Source organism: Trachurus trachurus (genome assembly GCF_905171665.1).
Source record: "Trachurus trachurus genome assembly, chromosome: 15".
In the NCBI taxonomy this organism is placed as follows: domain Eukaryota; kingdom Metazoa; phylum Chordata; class Actinopteri; order Carangiformes; family Carangidae; genus Trachurus; species Trachurus trachurus.
In genome coordinates, this window is record NC_139906.1 from 27,036,821 (window position 1) to 27,059,827 (window position 23,007).

Here is a 23,007-nt window from a genome sequence, read left to right on the forward strand (position 1 = left end):
CTATGGAGATGTGTTCTGGGTCACTTGAGTTGGGATGTCAGCACAGTTAAGATGAGGACTACATTAAACAAAAAAAATGTAATGTTAATGTAGATGGATGTTGTCTTCATGATGTCACCCTCAGCAAACATGCACCTGTCACTCAAAGGGGCCACGCCCTCGTTATACTTAAATTTAGCAATTAATAGACGTGAACAGTTTTCATGAAGGATGAATTGAGCTTTAGAGATCAGCCTGTAAACATGTGTGTTTCACAGTCCAGTCAGACACAGGTGGTTCAGATGAACCTGAGCTGCTGCTCCATTCAACTTTCCCCTGGTCTCTGGTCTGCTTCGGTTTATTTTTTAAAACTCGCAGTCATCATGTTTTAGTTGGTCTTGTAAAACGCGATCACTTTATTCCTATACGTCCCCTATCCCTGACAATGTGGCTCTTGGTTCTAGACCAGTAGAGCGCTGATGCTACCCCGGTACCACCAGTTTTCCCGGCTCTCTGTCTGTGGAAACAAGAGAAGCCGGTTCCAACCCGGGCACTGGCTCTGAGCCGGCCCCAGAACTGCCAATATGGGGACTGACTCACTGTTGGAGTCACACTCTAGTGTTTTTTTTTAAAGGAACTGCATGTTTTAGCGCACTGTTGACCTAATTTTTCAGCCTGAGAGTTTGATGCTTTGTTGCAAACTGCAACAGAAATACTTTTTATATTCACAAGAAATGGATCAGCTCATATAAAAAAAACCCCTCTCTTGTCCGGTTTTAGTTTGTTGCGTTTTCAATACACACATGGCCTGAACCGAGACGAGCAAAGTCCTTTGTCGGTAACCCAGAGAAGTTTTTTTCATTTGGCGCAGTGGGGGAGGGGAACCTGGTTACTTCTCAATTTATGTTAAAGGGATAGTTCAACATTTTGGCAAATTGGCCCATTGCCATAATCCCTATAGTTTTAGGAGTAGGTTTGTCGGTGCAAGCTGTTTTTAGAACGGCGGAGCAGAGCCCCAAGCTGCTCAGAGCTACGCTACGGAGGCTAATGGAATTTCTTGGTTTCCCTCATCAAACTCATCAAATACACAATCCAACAACTCCAAAACGCTTTCGTGGACAAGTTGTGACCTGCACATTCACCACGCTATGAGATAATAACGGGATGGAGTTGTTTTCGGGGCAAATGTAGAGACTGCTTGCCAAAAAACTGCCCCCCACGGGAACACGCTTCAGCAGTTTTGCATGAATTTACCTCGAAAGCAACTCCGTACTAGACAAGACAAGTTTATTTGTGTAACCCATTTTTACAATCAGTTTGTCTCAAAGGGCTTTACGCAGCATCATAACAACATCCTCTGCCCTTAGACCCTCACATCCACTGAGGAAAAACTGGAGAAACTTCAGGGTGAGAGACAGAGGAGGGATCCCTCACCCAGGACAGGCAGACAGTTTATAACATAGAATAATATGGAAATGGGATTGTTCAGTCAACAAGAGCTGATGGAGGCAGCTTCTGGTGGGCAGACTGGACCATATACAGGGAAAGCAGGGAGAGCAGACCAGTTTAATGGGGGTACTGGTGGGAAGGCTGGGTCATAAGCAGTGAGTGCAGGCCGGTTTAGGACTCAGCACCTCCTACACATCCTTCATTTTCTCTTAAGTCACTTTATTGTAGCGCACACAGCACAAAGTGTTGAGGTTCATTGACAACAGATGAACATCTGTGTGGAGGAAGTGGAAAGACTAGAGTTAAGTGTTGATTGAAAATGATTCCTGAGAGAGACAGAGTGAGAGCAACATGGTGGTGAGTATGACGTGACCCTGGAACTTATTAAAACCCTCCAAAATGTATTTTTAATTTTCCTGTTTTTTGTTTATTAGTGAGCACGGTCACAGCTGTTAGAATTCAGAATAGACAGGTCTGTTCAGGTGGTGAGAGAGAAGTGTTCACACATTAATACAAATCATTTAAATGCAGCCTTTTACCAGAGCTCCATCTTCACTGTAAGCCTTGATATCAGAATATACTGTAACCCCACCTCACAGTAACTGTAGTCTGTGTTTAGATCCAGCTTCCCTCTCATGATAACATAGTCAGATTGTTGGCCATTATAGTGAACTTGTGCCAGAGTTTATATTTTATTATGAATTGAAATTCTGATTTGAAGTCACACAGATGTGGTTTTATGTGATGCTTTGACTGGGCCACTGTTCTTGGCCACGACTTAATCAGTGATGTCACTGCAGGGATGAACATTTCAGAGAGACAAAGACAGGGACAAACCAACTGTGTATTTTATGACCAAAGTATGAAAGTTGCAGTATATAACCTCCATACCCCAAGGTTTTATTTCAGATGCAGAGCAATCTCCATCAGATCTCTGGAGATTGGCCTCAGCATTGCATTTGTTAAGTCTATGACAGTATCACACACCTTTTTATTCTGTCTGTTCCCAACACTTCATATCTGATGACATATGGCACAACGTATAGATAGCCTCTACCAATGAATGTTGTTGTTTTCACATGTCAGAAAATGTTCTATGTAATGTTCATGCATAGAGACAGGCGGGTAGTGTACAGGCCAGACATGAGTCAATAAATTTAGTCTGCAGGTTGTTATTCAACCGCACCCAGATGCACCTCTGCGCTGTTTTGAATTATAAGCCACATTTGGATTGACGCCTTGATGCGTGTACCCACTGGCCACTGACAGGGGAGGTGTCTGCATTTCCTCCCTGACCTTACCACTTGCTGTGCGTTTGTGCCCTGAGCCATCATTAACGCTGCTGCCACATGTGACAAACATGGTGTGATGGTGTACACAGTGTGGGCTCTATATTCCGGTCCATTCATAATGGCTGTGAGCAGTAGGCATTAAAGGGAGAGGTCTTTATTGATTCCACCAAATTGTGTTTTAGTGGAAGCAATTACGTAAAGAGAAAAACCAAATTCAAAGCAAAAAAACAAAAACTCAAAAAGTCATTTTTTGAGGTGATGGAAGAAAAAAAGTCAAACCAGAGCTTGTAGAAAGATGACTGGAAATCCAGGTAATCATGGATTAAGATCTAGATAATGGTGGTAAGAACAATTAATTTAATTCAATTTACTGAATATTCCTCTGTGGCTGATTCTGCAGCAGGGGCGGGTCCAGAATATTTTCTGGTGGGGGGCACAGGGGGTAACAACAGTGAATTGGGGGGGCATCCAAAAGTAACAAAAATTAAGGCTGCCACTGATCACTGACTTGAATATTTATATTGTACAGTTACACACTGTATATCTTCATCTTGCTTTTATTGGCCACTTTGAATCACATTGTAAGGAAGATGCCTATGACGTTTACATTTTTCCACTTATTAATATTAAAATTATAGTCTATCAATAATAAACTCTCTCTTGTAAATAAGGACTCTTAGCAGAATAAGCAACACAAAAAATTAGCACAGTGAACAGAACTATCATACTCTTAGCCAGTAGTTAGAGCTGAACAATAAACATCTCAGTGTCAGTGTATGCAGAATAACCAGAACAGGTATGACTCTTGCTGCACTGAGTTGATTAAGAGCCTTAGTCAGAAGTTAGTGCTTGTAGCTCTGTACAGTGAACATAGCAGTGGTGAAGAGGGCAGGTGCCCCCCTGTGCCACCATGGAAGACCCGCCCCTGCAGCCCAACACTGTTAGAGGAGGTCATATAAATCATTGTTTTCAGTGATGTATCAGCTGTGATGCTGCACTGAGAAACCTTCACAGTAACAGAGGGCTAGCTAGGTTTGTTAAGAAACATTACATTGTTACAAAATACTGAGGACAGGACTTTGGCTCCCTGTTATACCAATTTCTATATTTAAATATTCCACCAACCTGAGTAAACAGCGCCTACAGTATTGTTAGTTTGGAAATGAGGACACACACCTGCCAAGATAACATCCCCATTCAAAGATAATCAAATATTAGCTTAGCATCTGATGGGTAGATGGGTGGACAGAAAATTAACTCACTTCTTTTTTCTTTCTTTTTTTTAGTCAACTAGAAAAATAATACCAACTGGAGTGGCTTATCCATAATGTGACAGTCCTAACGGGAAACTCTAGTGAGTCATATGTACATGTCCACGTAATTACATGTTTGTCGTTAGCTGGGTGGTGTTTTTTGTTGGTGAGGCCATATCTTATTAAATATGGTGTGTTTGCTATGAGACAGATTTTCAGTGCATTACCTTGTGGTGTATTTAAACCACAGTTGGTGTTACTCCAAATACATATAGATATATGGAAATGTCAAACAGCAAAGACACCATTCTCCTCAATTTGGTAAGAGAAGTACTCATATTGATTGTCTGTACTGGATGCTGGGAGACAGCAGAATGTTACCATGATGGGGAAATGTGGGAGCGGACAGTCTGTAATCAGCCTGTCCACTGGGCTTCAATTACTTTGTGGATGATCACACAATACCTTCCCCTCCTTTCACTCTTCTCTAGAAAACCCAGACGACAGTGGTACTTACAGCAACACTGGTACAAATCTAAACTGCATTTTTTTAATGTCATGTTGCTTTTATGGGATGGGACACCTTTGAGAAGCAAAAAAACAATGTAATGTACTCAGATAAGTAAAGAAAGTTTTGACATTTTCCACAGCTGGAGATGTGGGAGTGTGGTATTGTTGTAGGAGGAGGATAGTGTGCCATTGTTCTATTGCATGTGTCCCCATGTCAGTGGAGATTCATTCTAACATAACGTGCATTGAAGGAATTAGCTGGTTTTTGCTAGTGTCAACAAATCCCAATGAAATTAGCTAATGAAAGTAATTACAGGTCTCTTTTAAAAATTAAAGGTCGACTGCCAACATTCAGTTGGATGTGTCATGGTAGTAGAGGCTAATGAAGCCTGCAGCTGCCAGCCTGCAGCTCACAGGAGGAGGAGGCTACAGAGGTTTATCAGACTGCACAGAGCTGACCTCTGAAGACACCAGCACCTTCTCAGAGTCTTTTCAAGGGAAAACCAGGGAAGACCTTGATGTGTAAAGCTGCCCTTTAAATATTAACATCTCGGAATGCAGGTGTTACTGCGTATTTAGACCAGAAGAGGCGAGAACATCAAAGTGACTGGAAATTCATTTTTTTTTTCAATGTGAGCCAGTTTGAAATGGTTCTGCAAGTGCTCCAACCTAGCAGACACAACCATGTCAACTGTAGTTCTAGTCACAGTGGAGAATATCTTGACTATTGCTGAGGTTTTCACATCTTTTACAATGTGTCATAGTTGATTTACAGGGTCTTAAGGAAGAAAACTAGCATGTTAAACAATGTTGCTTCACAGTTTAATGCAAATTGTTTCGGTTTTCTTCCTGCTTCTGACCATAAATGTATAATAATTGGTACACCAGTGCCAAATTTACCTTAGCAATCGCCACCCCAACCACACCCACGATACCAACCTCACCTGATAGCTGAGTGGTTAGGGCACATATAGGACACAGAGTATTATGTTTCCAGTTTGACCGGTCATTCTGCTGCGCTGTGTCCCTGTATTTACTGGCAGTCTCTATTGTCCCATCAAATCAAAGCAAAAGAATGTCCAAAATAGATCAATAGAAATGACCCTATTGTGAATAAAGGAAGTGAAGACTGAGGTGGGTGGGTGTAGCAGTGTTAGTAAAAAGAAAGTGTGTGGGGTAATGGTAATATTCTACCAGTTGGGATTTCTGTTTGCTTTATAGGTCTTTTTAATAAAGTTAGCAAAAATCAAGCAGTTTAAATAAAAATTTGGGTATTTCCTCTATTTCCTCTGTGTCCCAATGTGCCCTAAGTGTCAGCATCATCTCTGATGAAGTATCCAGAGTGGATTCTCACTCTCGCCACTTCTTGGTCTGAATATTCAGAATTAGGGGATTCACAAACAGACAGATAACCCTAGATGCAGGGTGTGGAGCAGGGAGCCACCACATGATGCTCAGCAGCAGGAGAGCTGAAGACTAACACGACCGTCCTTCCTGGATCACCACCGATGAAACGTCTGAGATTATTTTGTGCAGTGGCGTTGTCTGTGTGAACACCTCCGTGATTGGTTATGATCTTTTAATGGCGTTTTCTGACATTAAGAAAAATAATGCTAGCTTTATTAAATGTGAACTGTGCTCATACTAAAAAAAAAAAAAAAAAAAGAAACTCAGGTTGTACTTACCCACATCCTCTTGAGCTTTCAGCTGCACCTCACAGACTTCTTCAGCGGATGAAGTTTGTTCAGTGCTCATTTATTGTCAATTTTTGTGTGTGTTTTTTTTTTACCCCACTTTGGCGCAAGATATGTTGGGACATAACACATTAATTTAGTGTACATAGACCTAAGTATACATTCAGTGTTATCACATACTGTACATACTTGAGGAATTTGAATTAAAGTATAAATACCCATCAGTCGATTTCAGTTTTAAATATAGGCTTGTATTTGTTCATGTAAATAAACCTTTACCTCAGACTGAGTGTTGTTCCAGTGGTAGTCTCGTGACATGATCAGTGTGGCTGTAACTGAAGGTTCGTCTTGTTTTGATGTTCTCTGGTGAAGTGACTCTTGTTTACATTTGCATCACAAATTGTGCCTTTAAACTTCTTCTATGTGTGTGTGTGTATATGTGAGGCAGAGCCAAACAGAGAGAGAGCTGATTAAATCACAAAGAGAGAGACGGGAATAAATTTGAGCTTGTTTATTCAGGTTATGTACAATAAAGCTTCATCACATGAGCCTTCTTGAAAACTGTACTACATCCCTCACATACACGGAAAAAAAAGAGAAACAAACACCACCTTGACCTGCTGAAAGCTGGAGGTGGGTAAGTCATATTTCAAGTGCAGTTTCAAAGGTTAGAGGGAGAGGGGCCGGGGGGGGGGGAGGGGGGCAGAAGCGTGTGATTATGAGTTCTGTGGAAGAGCACATTGTAACAACAACAACAGCAGCAGCAGCAGCAACGAAAGCAGAGCGTTTACAGAGTCGACTCGTCACTGGTCTCCTAAACCTCAGCTCAGACAGATGGTCACACACACAACACAGTTTAGAAAGAAAAGAAGAGGAGTCACGGACACAGGGATTCAATGCTGATTATCACTTTCATTTCCTACAAAAATATTGCACAAAATATCTGAATATTCAGTGACTGAGAGAGAGATTGACAAGTAGTAGCCAGTAAGCTAATATCTACATGAGCAACGGATCTACTGTTCTGAAAGGAGCAAGGGCCGAGCCTCTGCCGATTCATGCCGTACATGGGGTCTCACGTGACCTGACCTGTGTCTTGACCCAAAATTTGAGACCACACTGTCCACACAAGCAGCACGCTGACTGTGGATACTTGTTTTGTTGGTAATGGATTCTGTCTTTTGCCCTTTTCTTTTGAAGCCATCACACACACTTCTTTTAGTTCAGTCAGCTGGCCACGCCCACCCCAGGTCATCAGGGCTCTTATCCATTAACGAAAAACCTACCTATTGTGATGCTGCTGTGATAAAGACAGATTTTTTTTTTTTTTAATCCCTTCTTGCTGTGTTGGAGCTTCTTCTTGGATCGTGTGATTTTCCTAATGCGTCTCCGGAGGAGGCAGCTTACTAACAATAGTGATCCTGGCACATGGTCGGCCTGTACGCCTGTTTGAATGTCCTAATTCTGATGCACTGACACCAATACCTGCTGGCTGCTGCTGATATTTTTAGAAAAGCTATCAAACTCTACCTCACTGAATATCCACAATCACATTCGAGCATTTGCCTGCTAAGAAACATGAGATGTGGCACTGATTGCAAAACAGCCTTCTGAATAAAGAAAGAAAAGGACATCATCAGAACAGGTTTAGGCTGTCCTTCAGTTTTCGGATTGATTTTTTTTTTCTCCTTCTGACACACAAGAACGAGATTTTCCCTCTTCACACACACATACGCTCTCTGAGGATGTGGAGGAGAGACGCACTGTAGCAGGGTGGAACAGGAAGTGGACGGTTGTATATACACATAATTCATTCATTCGTATGGGCATGAAAACAAGTCATGAAGGCACACACATAAACACACACACACACACACATTAGTCAGAAATCAATCAGAAAATGTCAATCATGTGCCTTTATAACGTTTCACCTGTGACTAGTTATGTGCCTAAGTTTAGGTACTTTCGTTAAATTAGGGCTGTTCTCTACAAAACGTTAATTGGCAAGACAAAACAAAACAAAGAAATATATATATATATCAAAAAAAAAAGGAAAAAGATACAGACAGATGTTTGGCTTCACTAACACAGACAAAATAAACCAAAAAAGGAAAAAAGAGGCAAACTGTAGATGAGGTTCCACTAATTATTTTGCAGTTGCTGAAATCCCAAAGAGCTTAGCAGGTAAGGAAAGTCACTTCTACAATCCAAAGATATCACAGTAAAAAAAAGAAAAAAATCTCAGAAGAAAAGGTACACGACTGCTGCAGGGTCCTCGGATGTCTAAACCTGCTCTTCCTTCATAGTGTTCACAAGAAAGCAAAATTGTCCTCGATGATTCAGTTCACCACAGGGAAAGTGCACATTTTCTCAAGTCCTTAAGTCGTAGCAGTTACAGACAAGATGGAGAACTGAACCGAATGCTTACAATGAGCTGTTGAAGCCACAGAAAAACAAAAGTGGAGGGTAAACGTGCAGCACTACTGAGGGGAGGTAACAGTGTAGCTATCGAGCTTCCCTTTAAAGAACTCTGAAACGCATGGAAAAGCACGGAAAGGTCATCACACTGTGCAAATCAAAACATCATTGACGGGTTCACCATGAATCTGTAGGAAGGACAGTCCTTCAACCGACCTGTGTTCACCTCACAATCAAGTGAAGCCGCACATCCCCATTAACAAACACCATCCCCATCCTTATCTAAACTGGACACAGTTCTGTAGTCCAGAACATGATCTTCTTCCTTTCCTCCTATTCAGTGGAGCGCCTCCACACAGATCTGCTCCTCGGTAATGTCGTCCAGCAGCTGCACCTCCACGGGGCTGCAGATGTCACTGTCATAGACCTCCGCCCCCATCAGCGCCTCCTCCTCCAGACCTTCTCCTTTTCCTTTGAAGCCTTGCTGTTCCGAAGGGGAGGTGCTCTCTACGGACTCCAGGTCCTCGATGCCCGCCCGGTAGTGGATCATTAGCAAGGTGAGGGCCTGCAGTCTCTCCCCGGACTTGGCCAGGGCCGTGCTGATTAGGGCCTTGCGCCGGGCATCCGTGGCCTCCCTTTCCTCCAGCAGAAGGGCGTTGTTGTGCTCCAGCTCCTGGTCGATCTCCTGCTGCAGCTTGTCCAGCATCAGCTCCAGCTTCTGGGAGCGCTCGTCGGTGGGCAGCCCCCGGTACAGGTCGCGTCCGATCTCCTTCACGGCGATGAACACGCTGTCGTCTAACCCGCCTTCCTTGCGTACGAGTTTGCTGCTGCCGCCGCCGCCGCCGGGGTGTTTGGAGGGGCTGGCGCCACTGGTGTAGGTCTCCGTGTCGCTGCTCTCGTTGTCGGAAGTGTTGGGCGTATGCTTGGGCGAGGGCTCCACCGCTCCGGGAACCACGTCGGCCACCTGCTCCACCAGCCGAGTCTTGGGCACCTGGCGCAGGTTGAGCAGGCGGGAGCTGGTGTTGATGATGTGGCGCGTCAGGCCGGTGGTGGCCCGGTTGATAGTGGATTTGGCTTCGGGGTCCGCTCCACGACGCTCGGTGGCCGCCACGCAGAAGGGGTTTTCGGAGAGGCACTTGTCCTGGCACTTCTTGTGGCAAACGTAGGCGCAGACCATACACTGAGAGGCCGCCTTAGTCCAGACCTTCTTCTTGCAGTACTCGCACCAGGTGGGGTTCTGGAACTGGGTGTCCTGGAAATTGTGACGGACCTCGGCCAACTGCATGGTGCTGTAGGCCAAGTCGTCACGTGGCGCCGAGGAGACGTGCTCCCGCTCCCTCTCCTTTACATCGTCGTCGTGAAGGCTCCCCTCTCGCTCTCTTTCCACCGGCCCCCCGGGATACTCAAAGTCCCCCTCGGCTAAGTAGCAGAAGTTCAGGGAGATGTCTCCGTAGCAGAGCTTCTCGTTGAAGCCCTTGTGGGTGCTGAGGCTTCGCAGTGCGGTGCGGCTGACGTTGGCTCTGGGCTCGGGAGGCCCCAACCTAAAGGTGCTCTGGTATTCTGTTGAAGATGTGGCCATACATTCTAGTGCTATGTGCTCCAGCTGGAGGCTGACATGACCCAGGCACAGCAAACTACCCAGCTTAAAGGGATCTTTGCACCACAGGGCCACGTTAAGGTACTTGTGGTTGCTGTCGACCTCAAACGCCATGGAGGCTTTGGACCAGCGTGCCGTCTGGTTACGAAACTGGGTTTCCGGGGACTCCCAGATGGAGTGGTCCCCCAGACTGTCCCTTGTGCTGCACGAGCTCTCTGAAGCTTTGTCCTTCGCTTGATCGGCTTTGCTGCCGCCGGTCGCGGTGGGGGGGACCGGCGGCTCGTCACCGGACTCCGCTGGCCTCGTGCACTGCTTCGCCTCGGCCTGTTTGACGCAGGTCTTGTCGGTAGCGGCCTTGTCCTCGGTGGCTCCAGAGTGAGTCACTTTTTCCGGAGATTTTTCGGGAGCACTGACGGTGGTCGTCACGACGGGTGCGACAGCAGCAGTGGTAGTTGTGACAGAGTCAACACCTTCCAAAAGACTGGTCTCCGAGGAGGCCGGTGTCAACCTTATCTGAGGTCTTGGCGGCACTGGGGGGCGAGAGGGCGGAGGTGGGGGAGGAAGGGTGGGACGCTGCAGACCCTCCCCTTGTTCACTACTGGTCTTATGCGGTGAGGGCTTTGGTGATTCTTTGGGCTGAGGCTTTAGTGGTGACTGGAGACCCACCAGGTTTAACTTGCGGTTGAGAATGGGCGATATGGTACCGAGGGGCTTGGAGGCCAAGGTGGCCACAGTCCTTTTGGGGCTTTGGTTTACTGTGAGTAAGAATTCCTCCTTAGTGTCACTGGTATTTGTGGTGTTGTTGTTGGGGCCACCGGGCTGGCCTGGTTTGTCCACAATCAACTCTTCAAACTCAGAGTCCATGTCTTTGCTGTCGGACATGTCAGACAGGGTGGTGATGGGGGCTGGATCCTCCTCGTAACCACTCGGTTGGGGAATGAAACCTGTTTCTTCAAGCTGCCCAAACCCTTCTTGTAGAGTTCCCAAGGTTCCCAAAGAGGAAGTCTGGTGACGTACTGGTCTCTCATACAGCACCACCACCCTGTCTCCAGCCTGCTTCAGCAGTTTGGGCACTTGAACTGAGGATGTCACTTTGACACCTGTCGACAGAAACAACAACAGGAAAATAGGTTTTCAGTCAACAGTGCATGGAATGGAATCACAGTTTCACAAAACATTTAGAACCCAATTAACTGAGTGATATTGACTAAATAGAGGTTATACATCGTGACCGATTATTAACGTCAGACCTCCAATGGCGATGAGGCGATCACCCCTCTGCAGATCTGCCAAGGCCGCTGGGGAGTTGGGCGTGACTGTCTCGATGCTGACGTGGACGGCGTCGCCCTCAGTGGCAGGAACATGCCTGAAGGTCATCCCCACGCTGCCACATGGCCCCTTGATGACCTCCGTCTGACACACAAGAGAGGATGTTGCCATGAACACAAACTCTGATTTAAAGGATCTGTCTTACTGGTTCTGTTGTAGTGAGCTTCATCTATTAAGAACAGTAAGAATGTGACTTCCTTGGCAGCACAACACTGCAAATTGCCTTTTCACCACACTTTTTGAACTAAAATCTTTCTAAATGTATGAATAATCTATCTAAATATTAGGATATGAGAGGAGAGAATGTCATGTCATGTCTTTTTTTCATAAGTGGAAAAATGTTATTGGTAAAAAAAAAAAAAAAAGGGAGGGGGGTGATTGTATGATTTGTTTTTGTGGTACTGTGCCTACTGTATTTACTGTGTTTTGTTAAAAGTATCTGAATAAAACTGCACTTATTCATAAATATCGTTGAGTGGAAGCTGCTCTGTCATTATTTTTTGTGTTTTTTTAACTCATTGAGTGCCATTGACGTATATATACGTCAATCAAAATCCAACGCTTGAGTGCCATTGACGTATATATACGTCAAATGCAGTTTTCTGCGGCTGGTAAATGGGGACGCTGTTGCGCACACTGTGAGTAATTTTGGGGCTTCTGGGATGTGTAGAACGAAGAAGACTGTAGATCAGAGCAAGAAGTGAAGAGGAAGGAGAAGACGAGTGCGATCGGTACAGAGATAAAAAAGTTGGGAAAAGTTTCTATTTCTAGAGGAAAACGACGGGCAGAGCCTGGAACAAGTGTAACGTGGAGCTGGAGGAAGCTTAGCCACGGATGCTATTAGCATAGCTCCAGCATGAAGTGATCGGAGGAGGCAGGAAAGGTAAACTGATCTAGATGATCAGCACCGAAATGCCGAAGCGAAAGCGGATCGCGGAGTCAGTTTCACCAGTTGCTGTAAACCGACGTCGTGACGACGAACCGAGAGATCAGCGCGGTGAGTCGCGGCCGCGTCCAGCAGAGAGACTGAAGACGCCATGACGTCTCCCTCCCTCCTTCAGAGACGAAGGGAAGCAGCAGGAGGAGAAGTAGGAGAGGAGAGGGGAGGGGGGGGGGGGGGGGGGGGGGGGGGGGGGGGGAGAGGGAGAGGGTGAGGGGGCAGCAACTGCAGGAGGAGTAGGAGAGCAGGCATCACTCTGCATAGTAGGACTCCTACTTGTTGTATTTTAGTTTTTTTTTTTTTTTTTGTACAATGAAAAAACATGTGAAATGAAATTTTCAGATGTCTTACATGTTTTTGAAGCCAAAATTAAAACGGATAAATCACTGTTTTTCTTGAGAGACTCTCTTTCACAAAAATGCATTTTTCTCAGCTTTCTAGAAAAAACGTGGTCTTTTTGGTGCAACCAGGCTCTATTCAACTTAAGATAAATTAAGAATGGAACAAGGTACAAACAAATGGTTTTTCCCTAGTTAAATAGAGAGTCTCCTCTTTCCTTTGAGCTATTTTGTGTTTTCAGAGTCATAATACAAAATATTCTCTTGGTCTTAAAATATTACTCAAAATGCCCCGAAACGCTGGCACATGGCACTGACCATTTTATAAAAGGGCTGGCACTCAATGAGTTAATATATGGTTTATGATTTATCAATATAAATATATTTATGAGATTTGGTGCTATTTAAAATTCCCAATTTTCAGAAAACACAAGATTCATCAGCGGTAAAATTATTAAATAAAAAATCTGTATGAAAAATACCACTGTACTTTATGATTACCAATAATGCCATGTATCCCTAATAAACACCATGCGTTAGGTGAGTGGCACTTTATGGACATTAACTTTAGAATATAGTGGCAAACTTATTTTCGATAAACCACCAGTATGTTAGGCTAACTGTTGTACAGATTTCTGTATCTAGGTTGGTCTAACAGAGACGGTACATTTCTTTAAAGCAGAAGTGAGTGATCCGGTCGTTTTCGCTAATGCTGCGTTCCAGGCAGGCTTTTGAAATCGTAAATTACAGCTGAACTCGTACCAGATCGAACTGGTACCACTTCACGGTCGGAAAAATACGAGTTTCCTTGAACGCACCATAACAGTCCTTGTCGCTACGTCACCACATTCACGGCGTTCCTTGGCTGCACACACAGCCCTGCATGCCGTTCTCTCTCCTCATTGGATAAAAACTGTAGGATACGATAAATGTTTTCTCTTCGGCTCAGAGCAGAGCAGAGGGACTGAGAGACCCGTGTTTCAGTCCAAACACTCTATGTAAGTGATTGCTGTCGGAAGATATAACTATTTAAGACTTATATTAACACAAATATATCACTCACTTCTGCTTTAATCCAGATGCAAAACAATCATAATAAACTGTAAGATGACAAATGTTGCATCAGTGACATCTGCCCCCAGCACATCTATGAGAGACTTGAACTGAAAGTGGCAATTCTGTGGGAGAGGACAGAGCTGCAATTAAACTTCCACCCCCGACTGCCTTAATAACAGCTACTGCACGCTGTCACAGATTCCACAACACACCTGTTGCGATGCGGAGGTGGCCTGCTTCATGCCTGACAGGTCATCCGTCAAATGACAGCGCCTGTACAGTATCAAGACATCGGCATCTCCTATGCCGACGATCAGGAGTGGATGTAAATCCATGCAATTTGGCCTGTGATTGGTGGAGGTTATCAGCTTACCGACGATGTATGGTGTGATCTTTCTGGGTGCAGGTAAACAGCTAAATGAGGCAGAGGAGGAGGAGGAGGAGAGGAAGGACAAAGACGGTGCAAGTGTCCTGGCTTAAAAGGCAGAAACGGAGGGACGACATGATGTGGGGAGACAGAGACGAATGACTGTAATTTCCCCTGCTGTCATTTGTTAGGGTTTTGGTGGAAGGCAGTGATTGAGTTAGGGCTGGCCTCCAATAAACATGATCTACACGAGCTGGAGAGCTCTGATGATAAGTGATAACTGTCCGACGCTGCTATGTTTCTGTGTAACCTCCACCGCTCCGTTTATGAGCCAGTTCCATTCACAAAACTCTTATCAAAGAGCAAATATCATCAGATCACCATCTCCGAGGCAGCTGTCCAGAGTCACAGGATTTTCCTAAATAATTATCAAACTGAGTCATGTGCTATGCAAATAAAGAAGAAACCCAGTCACAGAGATGGTGGCTATCAAGTGTACATTTCATTCTGATGAAAGCATTATGTTTGTAAAGGGAAGTGAGGTTTACTTACACACACAAGACAGCAATTAGAGAAAACACGGATGTCACAATTACTTGTTTTCACAATTAATCGCGGTATTAAATGCTACAATTATTTAATCGTAAAGGTTTTAATACCGTCACTTTCCAAAAAAGATTAAGTTGGAACCATGTCGGCAGATCAGCGCAACTAGCACGGAATGTAAACAAAGTTACGCAACATTATGAACGATATGAATCACCACCCTGCTTTGTACCCCAGAGTAAACTGGGTTAAATTATTTTAATGTCAATTTATATAATGTAACACTGAACTGGTAGGAATTCAAAAGTTGGTGCCTCGTTTGTAAGAAAGAAAAAAAAAACAAAAAAAAAAACTTTTCCTCTGAAGGATTAATAATTGGTCCTATATTAATAGATACTTTAAATTATTTATTTATATAATTGGTAATGCAATTATATTTTGACTATAATTTGACGATTTTTCCCTGTTAAAAGGGTTTTCTATGGAGTTTTTCCTCAGTGGATCTGAGGGTCTAAGGACAGAGGATGTTGTTGTGATGCTATGTAAAGCCCTTTGAGACAAACTGTTTGTAAAAACGGGCTATACAAATGAAATTGCCTTGCACACATTCATAGTGTTGTTAATCGTGATAATCGTGATTATTTCTCTGACAATAATTGTACCAAGAAAATCTATAATCGTGACATCCCTACCAACAAATAATATAAAAGTTGCATATAAGTCCATATAAGAAGCTCTGAGGAAAGGACTCGACATTTTAAGGACCTGTGAATAGTCTTTTCTTACTCCAAGCTTCTGCTTCACCATTTGAGGTGTGTGTGTGTGTGTGTGTGTGTGTGTGTGTGTGTGTGTGTGTGTGTGTGTGTGTGTGTGTGTGTGTGTGTGTGTGTGTGTGTGTGTTGGTCTCGAGGGTTAACTGAATCTGGCCATGTTACAGCTCTTCCATGAAGACTCTAACGACATTTGAAAGGTAACAGCCACAGAGCTGCTGTAGGGAGAGTATGGAGACTAAAGACCTGTTGAGCTTCACAGCACACACTGACTGTGGCCAATGTTTTCAATGTGTCTGTGTATAACAACAGGTGGAAATCACTGCAACAGCACATATGTGTGGAATTAGCAACTGATAATCCAGTCCATGTCATAGGGCTTTCAGCACTGACCCCAGATCTGATCACAAACATATGGACAGATACATCACACTGTTCAGTTTTATGTAACATATTTACATTACGGTCACATCTCATTTTCAGTAAAACAGTAAAAAAAAAAATCTGCTGAATTGTGTTGAGTTTTATAGCTAATCAGGAATAATGAAAATAGTAAAAAATCTGATAATAAATCATAGCTGCTACATTGTCAGCTTGTAAATGTGTTCTATTTTCAGCTATTCAAGAGCAAGGAGGACCATCTAAATACAGTCGATGGGTAAAACAAAAATTATTTCAAAATGTTTTAAGCTCAAATGAGAAACTATAACATATAACATATAAACATGCTCTTTCAGGACAGTGCTATTTTGTCCTAACATCTCATTGGAGCAGCTCTGTAGCTGTGTGTATACAGCTGCACCGTGTGGTCATTGAGCCTGCAACAGATTTACAAAGGAGGGTAGAAGTCCATTGTTCTGAAGTGCAAATAGTGGCAATCTCCCTTTATAAACACTTACAGCACCAATGTATGCACAGTCACAGACCTTCATATGGACCTAATTACATGTCGGTGCTGGCCTACTGCTCTCAAGCAGCAGCTCCTGCTCTCACATATAAACCCCGGCTGTAAACCTGTTCTCTGTAACATCTTTCAGCTTCACATTCAATTCACTGTTTTGTCCAAGGCTAGTAAAGCAAAGGCATGACTGTCACATCCAACTGTACAAAATGACTACAATACACCTGAATTTCAAATACTGCCTTGAATTTAAACTCTTGCCATGGTTTCTATCTGTAAAATATCAATTATTCAGATTCATCGACAATAATGTTTGAGAAATTGCTCACATTTTAGAATACACACTCACATCAAGGCAAGGCAAGCGATTTTGTATTGCCCATTTTTACAAACAGTTTGTCTCAAAGGGCTTTAAATGGCATCATAACATCATCCTCTGCCCTTAGACCCTCACATCCACTGAGGAAAAACTCCCAGAAACCCTTTTAACAGGGAAGAATTGGAGAAACCTCAGGGTGAGAAACAGAGGAGGGATCCCTCACCCAGGATGGACAGACGGGACATAGATGTTGTTTTCTGCAAATTGTAAAACAGTAAACAGCTACACTCATAAGAAGAGGGTGTGAATATCAGTATTTCACACACATGAATAAATTCTTGGGATGCCCGAATCGATATTAGTTTTCTGACAGTATATAATGTGCTGATATGCTCAAACAAATATTGTCTGATTGCATTTGTAAATTCTGATACAAACAAGTGTTTTCTATTGGTGCTGCACCATGTCAAGCTAAGGACCTGTAGTTATATGATCAGGCCTAACATTCTGAGCACTGACAGGTGAAGTGAATAACACTTCATCATGGCACCTGTTAGTGGGTGGATGTATTAGGCAGCAGGTGAACATGTTGACCTCAAAGCTGATGTGTTAGGAGCAGGACAAATGGGCAGCATAAGGATCTGATCCAGTTCTACAAGAACAACTGGGTCTCTCTCTCTCATCTGAAAGGCTGCAGCTCTTGTGGGCTGTTCCCTAGGGCTGCCTGCCCACAAATAGTCGACAAAACAGTTGGAGCCGTGTCTTGTCAAAATTAATATGACTGAACTGTATATGAAACGCTATTGAACTTTTAATTTGAAGGGCCAAGGGTCAAAAGCGCCTTTTTCCGATGTTGTTACAGACGTTTCTGGTTTGGAGACACAATATTAGACAGATGGTCAGAATGTTATGTCTGATATGTGTACATACATATACACTATAACGATTGCCTTTGTGTGACAACCTTCTTGGTAATAAACCTGATTGTGATTATAAAAAGTGATGGATCCTTCCGCCACTGACCGCTCAGAGAAGTTGTTGTTCCCTGCTCCTCCAAATGCTGACTTTAATTGTTGTGTAGTGGAGCTTTCTCTTGGGGCTGAGCAGCAGGACTAACCTCATTAGAATCGACCAAGACGACCAGCAGCTCTCGCTAACTCTGTCTTTGTGCGCAAAACACAAACAGAACACAGCAACCCCCTGAAATGGCCAGATGTAAATGGAGCAATTTACCATCTATTTCAACAAATGCACCCTCACTTTTATCTGCACTGCCACAGAGAACAAATGAAAGGTTAATATGTTCAAATGGCACCTATCACTGCTTTAAAGTTCTCTCCTTTACCTCCAGGACAAAGGTCCAGACAAGTCTTCCTTTGATCCCTCCAATAAAACTCCATTGTGATAAAACTCATCCGTTACACTCTGGCATATCGTCGTCCACTCCCTACAAAAAGTGGATCAGCACACACTGCAAAGTCAATGAAAAGGATGCTCTGCTCTATGCTTTTCTACCTTCGTTTCGTCACAGATTAGTTCTGTCATTCCTGAAAATGTCATGTTTGTTGCTGTTTCTATGCGATGTGGATACAGATTGATCAATAACAGCCAGAATAATTAGGAATTTCACAGAAAATTAAGTGGAGAAGTCCGGTGATATGTGCAGACCTTTCAACACCAATAATGACAATAATAATCTTTTATTAGATTAAATATGTATCCAAAGCCTCATATAGCTTCTTTCTCTGTGCTAGAAGTTATTGAAAGTGAGAAGCAGGTCTCAGCAGGGGGTCTACAGGGGAGGTGTAGCTAATGGAAGTGAAACATTAAATTTATTGCCAAGTTATTACATCAGATTATTACATTTTAGAGAATAGTAGTTTGGGGGAATCTTACTTTTTTTCCACTTTCCCACTGCCTGAAGCTGCATAATGATCACACATCAGTCAGTGTTGGTCACCTCCAGCATCGTCCTCCCTGTGCTGCAGGTAACACTGAGGGGTTCTGTCTCAGTCAGTAGTTAGTTTACTTTTGTTTGTGGGAAATGGAGGTGCAGTTTTCCCTTCAGACAACAGTTCACCATTAGTTCACATGAGCCTGCTGAGCTTGTATGAAACAAACCATGGTGATAACCGAGGCTGCAAGCCTGACGCCAAAATGTGGCCAAATGCATTGGTCTCAGTGGCTGCATCTGAAAAACCCTGTGTGACTGTGTGGTGTTCGCCATGGTGTTAACTCTGGAATGTGTTGAATGTTATTTATCTCTGAGACCTGGTTGAGAGTGGATGCAGCAGCAGCACTGTCGTTAAAGGAGAATTCCAGTCATTTTCTAAGAAACGCTCTACAGCTCTAGGTCCCCGAGTGCTACCATAGGAAAAAATCTGAGAAAAATATGTGCAGACCGGACCTACTGTAGCTCTCCTCATGCTAGCTGCGCTACACTGCAGTTAAACAGCAAAGTAATAGGGGCAGTTCTTACTTTGCTTTGGGTACTTTGCTGTTTAACTGCGGTGTAGCGCAGCTAGCTTACTTAGAAAATGACCAGAATTCTCCTTTAAGTTTTGATCCCCAGTCGTCATAAAAATCTGCGGAAGTGTGTACTCCAAGTACGACTGTGAAAATAGTGTAGTGTGTCCCCAGCTCAACCCAGTCATCTCATCATCACAGTTTGCCTCTTGTCAAAGTCACACTCGTCCATTTTACTGCTTCTACTGTACTGACAGGTGCCATTGTAACACAGTACTCAGTGTTGCTCACTCCACCTGTCAGAGGTCATAATGTTAAAGGGATAGTTCAACATTTTGGCAAATTGGTCCATTGACATAATTCCTATAGTTTTAGGAGTAGGTTCATTACCTTTAATTTTCAGTACAAGCTATTTTTAGAATAGCGGAGCCAAACTGCGAGCTGCTCAGAGCTACGATACGGAGGCTAATGGAATTTCCTGGTTTCCCTCATCAAACTCATCAAATACACAATCCAACAACTCCAAAACGCTCTGGTGGACAAGTTGTGACCTGCACATTCACCACGCTATGAGATAATAACAGAATGTAACGAGACAGTGTTGTTTTCTAGGTAAATTCATGCAAAACTGCTGATGCATCCCGTCGGGGGCAGTTTTTCGGCAAGCAGTCTTGTAACGTTCCATTATTATCTCATAGCGTGGTGAATGTGCAGGTCTGAGCAGCTCGCGGCTCTGCTCCGCCGTTCTAAAAATAACTCGCACCGATAATTAAAGGTAACAAACATACTCCTAAAACTATAGGGATTATGGCAAATTTGACAAAATGTTGAACTATATTGGATTGGCCCAGTCTGTGTTATACTGGGCTCTATCAGAGCAGTGGTCAGGATGTGCACACAGCGAGGCGGCTCACTTCAACCTGGTCTGAAACCCTGACGGACGGCTCGGATGGAGCAGCATCTTGGGTTGCTTGGATGAACATCCCTCTGTTCTACAGCGCGTCAGGGGGAGGGTGCGTGTGAGATGGAGAGGTGGGGGTTGAACAAATCCTTTTCCCTGTCACTGCTCTGCTTGGTAATTTAATCTAATACCACATGTCAGATCGATTTGTGTATGGTTATAGGGTACAAGTCGCTGCGAGGCAAGTGCGCCGCAATTCCCTGCCACATTCAATTAGTAGCCCCGGTGGTGATGGGGGAGGATAGGGCTAAGGGGTGGTGTGCATGGCCGGTGGCTGCCTGGGTGTTTACGTGGGCACTTATTACGCTGGTTAACAGTGACGCATATGGTGTAGTACATATTCTCAGACACAATATCAGAGACAAGTGTTGAGTTACAGTTTAAAAACTGTGTCGGAGCATTTCCATTATCTCTTATTGTGGAACTGATCCACTCCACGGCAGAGTGGTCATCCACATGTTTCCATGGAGCTTTACTGAACCAGTCTGATCCTGGAGGGGGTCAGCTCAACCCGTCAGTACCTCTCCAACAGATCACTGCTGCATCCAAGGAGACCAACAAACAACACCATGTAAACTGTACATCAGGAGGATTTCAAACGATACGATAATTCATATTAGCCAAATAAGACAATAAAATAAATTTGCAATACTATTATTATGTTATATCAAATAAGCATGAAGTAGACTTAAGTGTTAAAAAGCATGTTCAAATGTGTTCTGACAGACCACACACCGATTACATGGCTTCACTGTGTCATTGACAAATATTCTAATCAATATTCTACAAGGAAGTCAACTCCAGTAGGTAAATAAAATACTTGTTGCATTTGGAAAGTGCCATGATTTACAGCTGACAGCTCAGCTTTCAGTTTTCTTCTGTGTTAAAAGATGAGCTGATGTATTTCTACCATCAGCAGCTTCCTGGTTAGAGCACACAGCACAGGAAATGACAGGACAAAACAGTTTAGAGCTTCACAGTAGTCCTTCTTTCAGCATACAGATGCAACATTACATTAAATATTATCTCTACAGTTGCAGCATTTTCTTTGTAGTTTGGGTTTGGTTTCATTTTAACTGGATGCTTGTTAACTGGCTGCCTGGCGATGATGAGACATGTAATATACTGGATGGGGCCTGGAGCTGAAAAACATGTTTAAAAGGTCACTCTTTTGTAAAGAATGTTTAAAAAAAATTGTGACAATGTATTCATCTAGAGAATCTGAACTGCGCCAGGACAACACGATGCTTCATTTTCTGTGTGTATCATCATATGACTCTCGCCAAAACTTGTGCTTGTCTGCCTCTGCCACTCAACCTCATATCACCATCTAAATAAAGAGAGAAGGATGGACAATCTGAGAATAATATTCCTGTGGCTCTCTTTATGCTTATTGCAATTTCAATCATATTTTATCTAATTGTTTCAGTCCTTGTTAAAGAGGATGAACACTAACCTAGCCCTGGATCTCCTGTCGGGCTAAAGACATTTGTGAACATAAACATCATCATTATGATCTGACATTTTTCACATCCACTGACCAGTTTCACCTGCTCCTAATACAGAGACTACAATCAGGTCACCAACACAGAATAATCTGCAGATATCAATGAGTCAATGGCACGCACACACACACACACACGCCTCGGTGAAATGATGTTGTGGGAGTGTGGATGGATGGAGAGTTTATCCGTGGACGTCTGTGCTTCATCACCGTGAAGTTTTGCCTCACGCTGTTTATTGTGCGGCTCGGTCTGAATTTTCAAGTTGCCTTTTTATCATAGCGAGCAGGTTTCAAACGTGCCAAGAACAAAGCAGTTGTTATGGAGACGCGGACAAACAAAAAAGGTGCTCTGCCTAATTTGCACTTGTATCGACAGCAGCGGTGGTTCGGCCGCCCACTCGCTCCCTTTTCTGTAGACTGTCATTGTTCCGCCATTGACAGCTAATGATCTGCCGTGACTGTTACATCATCCCAGTTTATTAAATGACAACTAAATTCTAAACTAGCAGCGCTGACTCAGAGAGGAGTAAGACACCATTTCCCTTGTTATCTAGTTGGCATTTGAGTGTGTCCTCTGCTTTGAAGAGCCCAGCTCGTCTGTCAGACAAACACTGAGCCTATCTGCACCTCCTCCTCCTCCTCCTCCTCCTCCTCTGCCCAGCACCTGTTGCAGATGCTGGGATTACCACAGTGTAATTTTGCCACCACAATACATTTACTTATCATTCATTTAAAGGGATACGGCAACATTTTTTTTTTTCGTGTCTTGCCTCACTCCCGAGTCCATGACCAGCAGATAGACACCATCCTTTCGACTGTGCGTGCAGTAACAAGGGAGATACGGGCAGAGCTGGCGCACCGCAAATTAGCTTAGCTCAAACGCTGGAAGTGTATAGGTAGTGTTAGCCTGCCTGCTACCCGAGCCGAAATCAGCAGTCAGAAGCTGATTTCATTTTAGCTCTAAACTCTGTAAATATATCACTTTATCAACATTTTAAACATTTTTAGGCGAGTTAATTTGTCTAAATACCAGCTGTTTACAATTTTGTTCGGACGAATACGGCGCTACTCAAGCTAGCTGTTGTGACCAACGCACTTCTGATTACTTTCACAAAATAAAACACCCGTTGCCCTTTACATACAGAAAACCATTTGTGCTTTTACTTTGAAATAGGAAGCTAACCTACCCTCGATGTAGCTAGCTTGAACCAAAATAAACCGTCTTTGCTTGAACCCTCCGTTTTGACCGATCTCGTCCCGTTACCGGCATTTGACCGCTCAAGATGCCTTACCGGAGAGTTTTGTCAGCTTTGAGACG

At 43.6% G+C, this 23,007-nt stretch overlaps 1 protein-coding gene across 1 annotated transcript in view; it reads right to left on the reverse strand.

The window, feature by feature from the left end:
• Positions 1 to 6,679: 6,679 nt before the first annotated feature.
• Positions 6,680 to 23,007, reverse strand: part of pdzd8 (PDZ domain containing 8) — a 54,936-nt gene continuing 38,608 nt past the window's right edge. Inside the window, exons 4-5 of the mRNA XM_083988051.1 lie at positions 11,443 to 11,605; positions 6,680 to 11,292 (exon numbers count right to left, since the gene is read on the reverse strand). Of these exons, the coding sequence (XP_083844177.1) occupies positions 8,933 to 11,292; positions 11,443 to 11,605 (2,523 nt within the window). The 3' untranslated portion in view covers positions 6,680 to 8,932. The remainder of the gene's footprint in view (positions 11,293 to 11,442; positions 11,606 to 23,007) is intronic.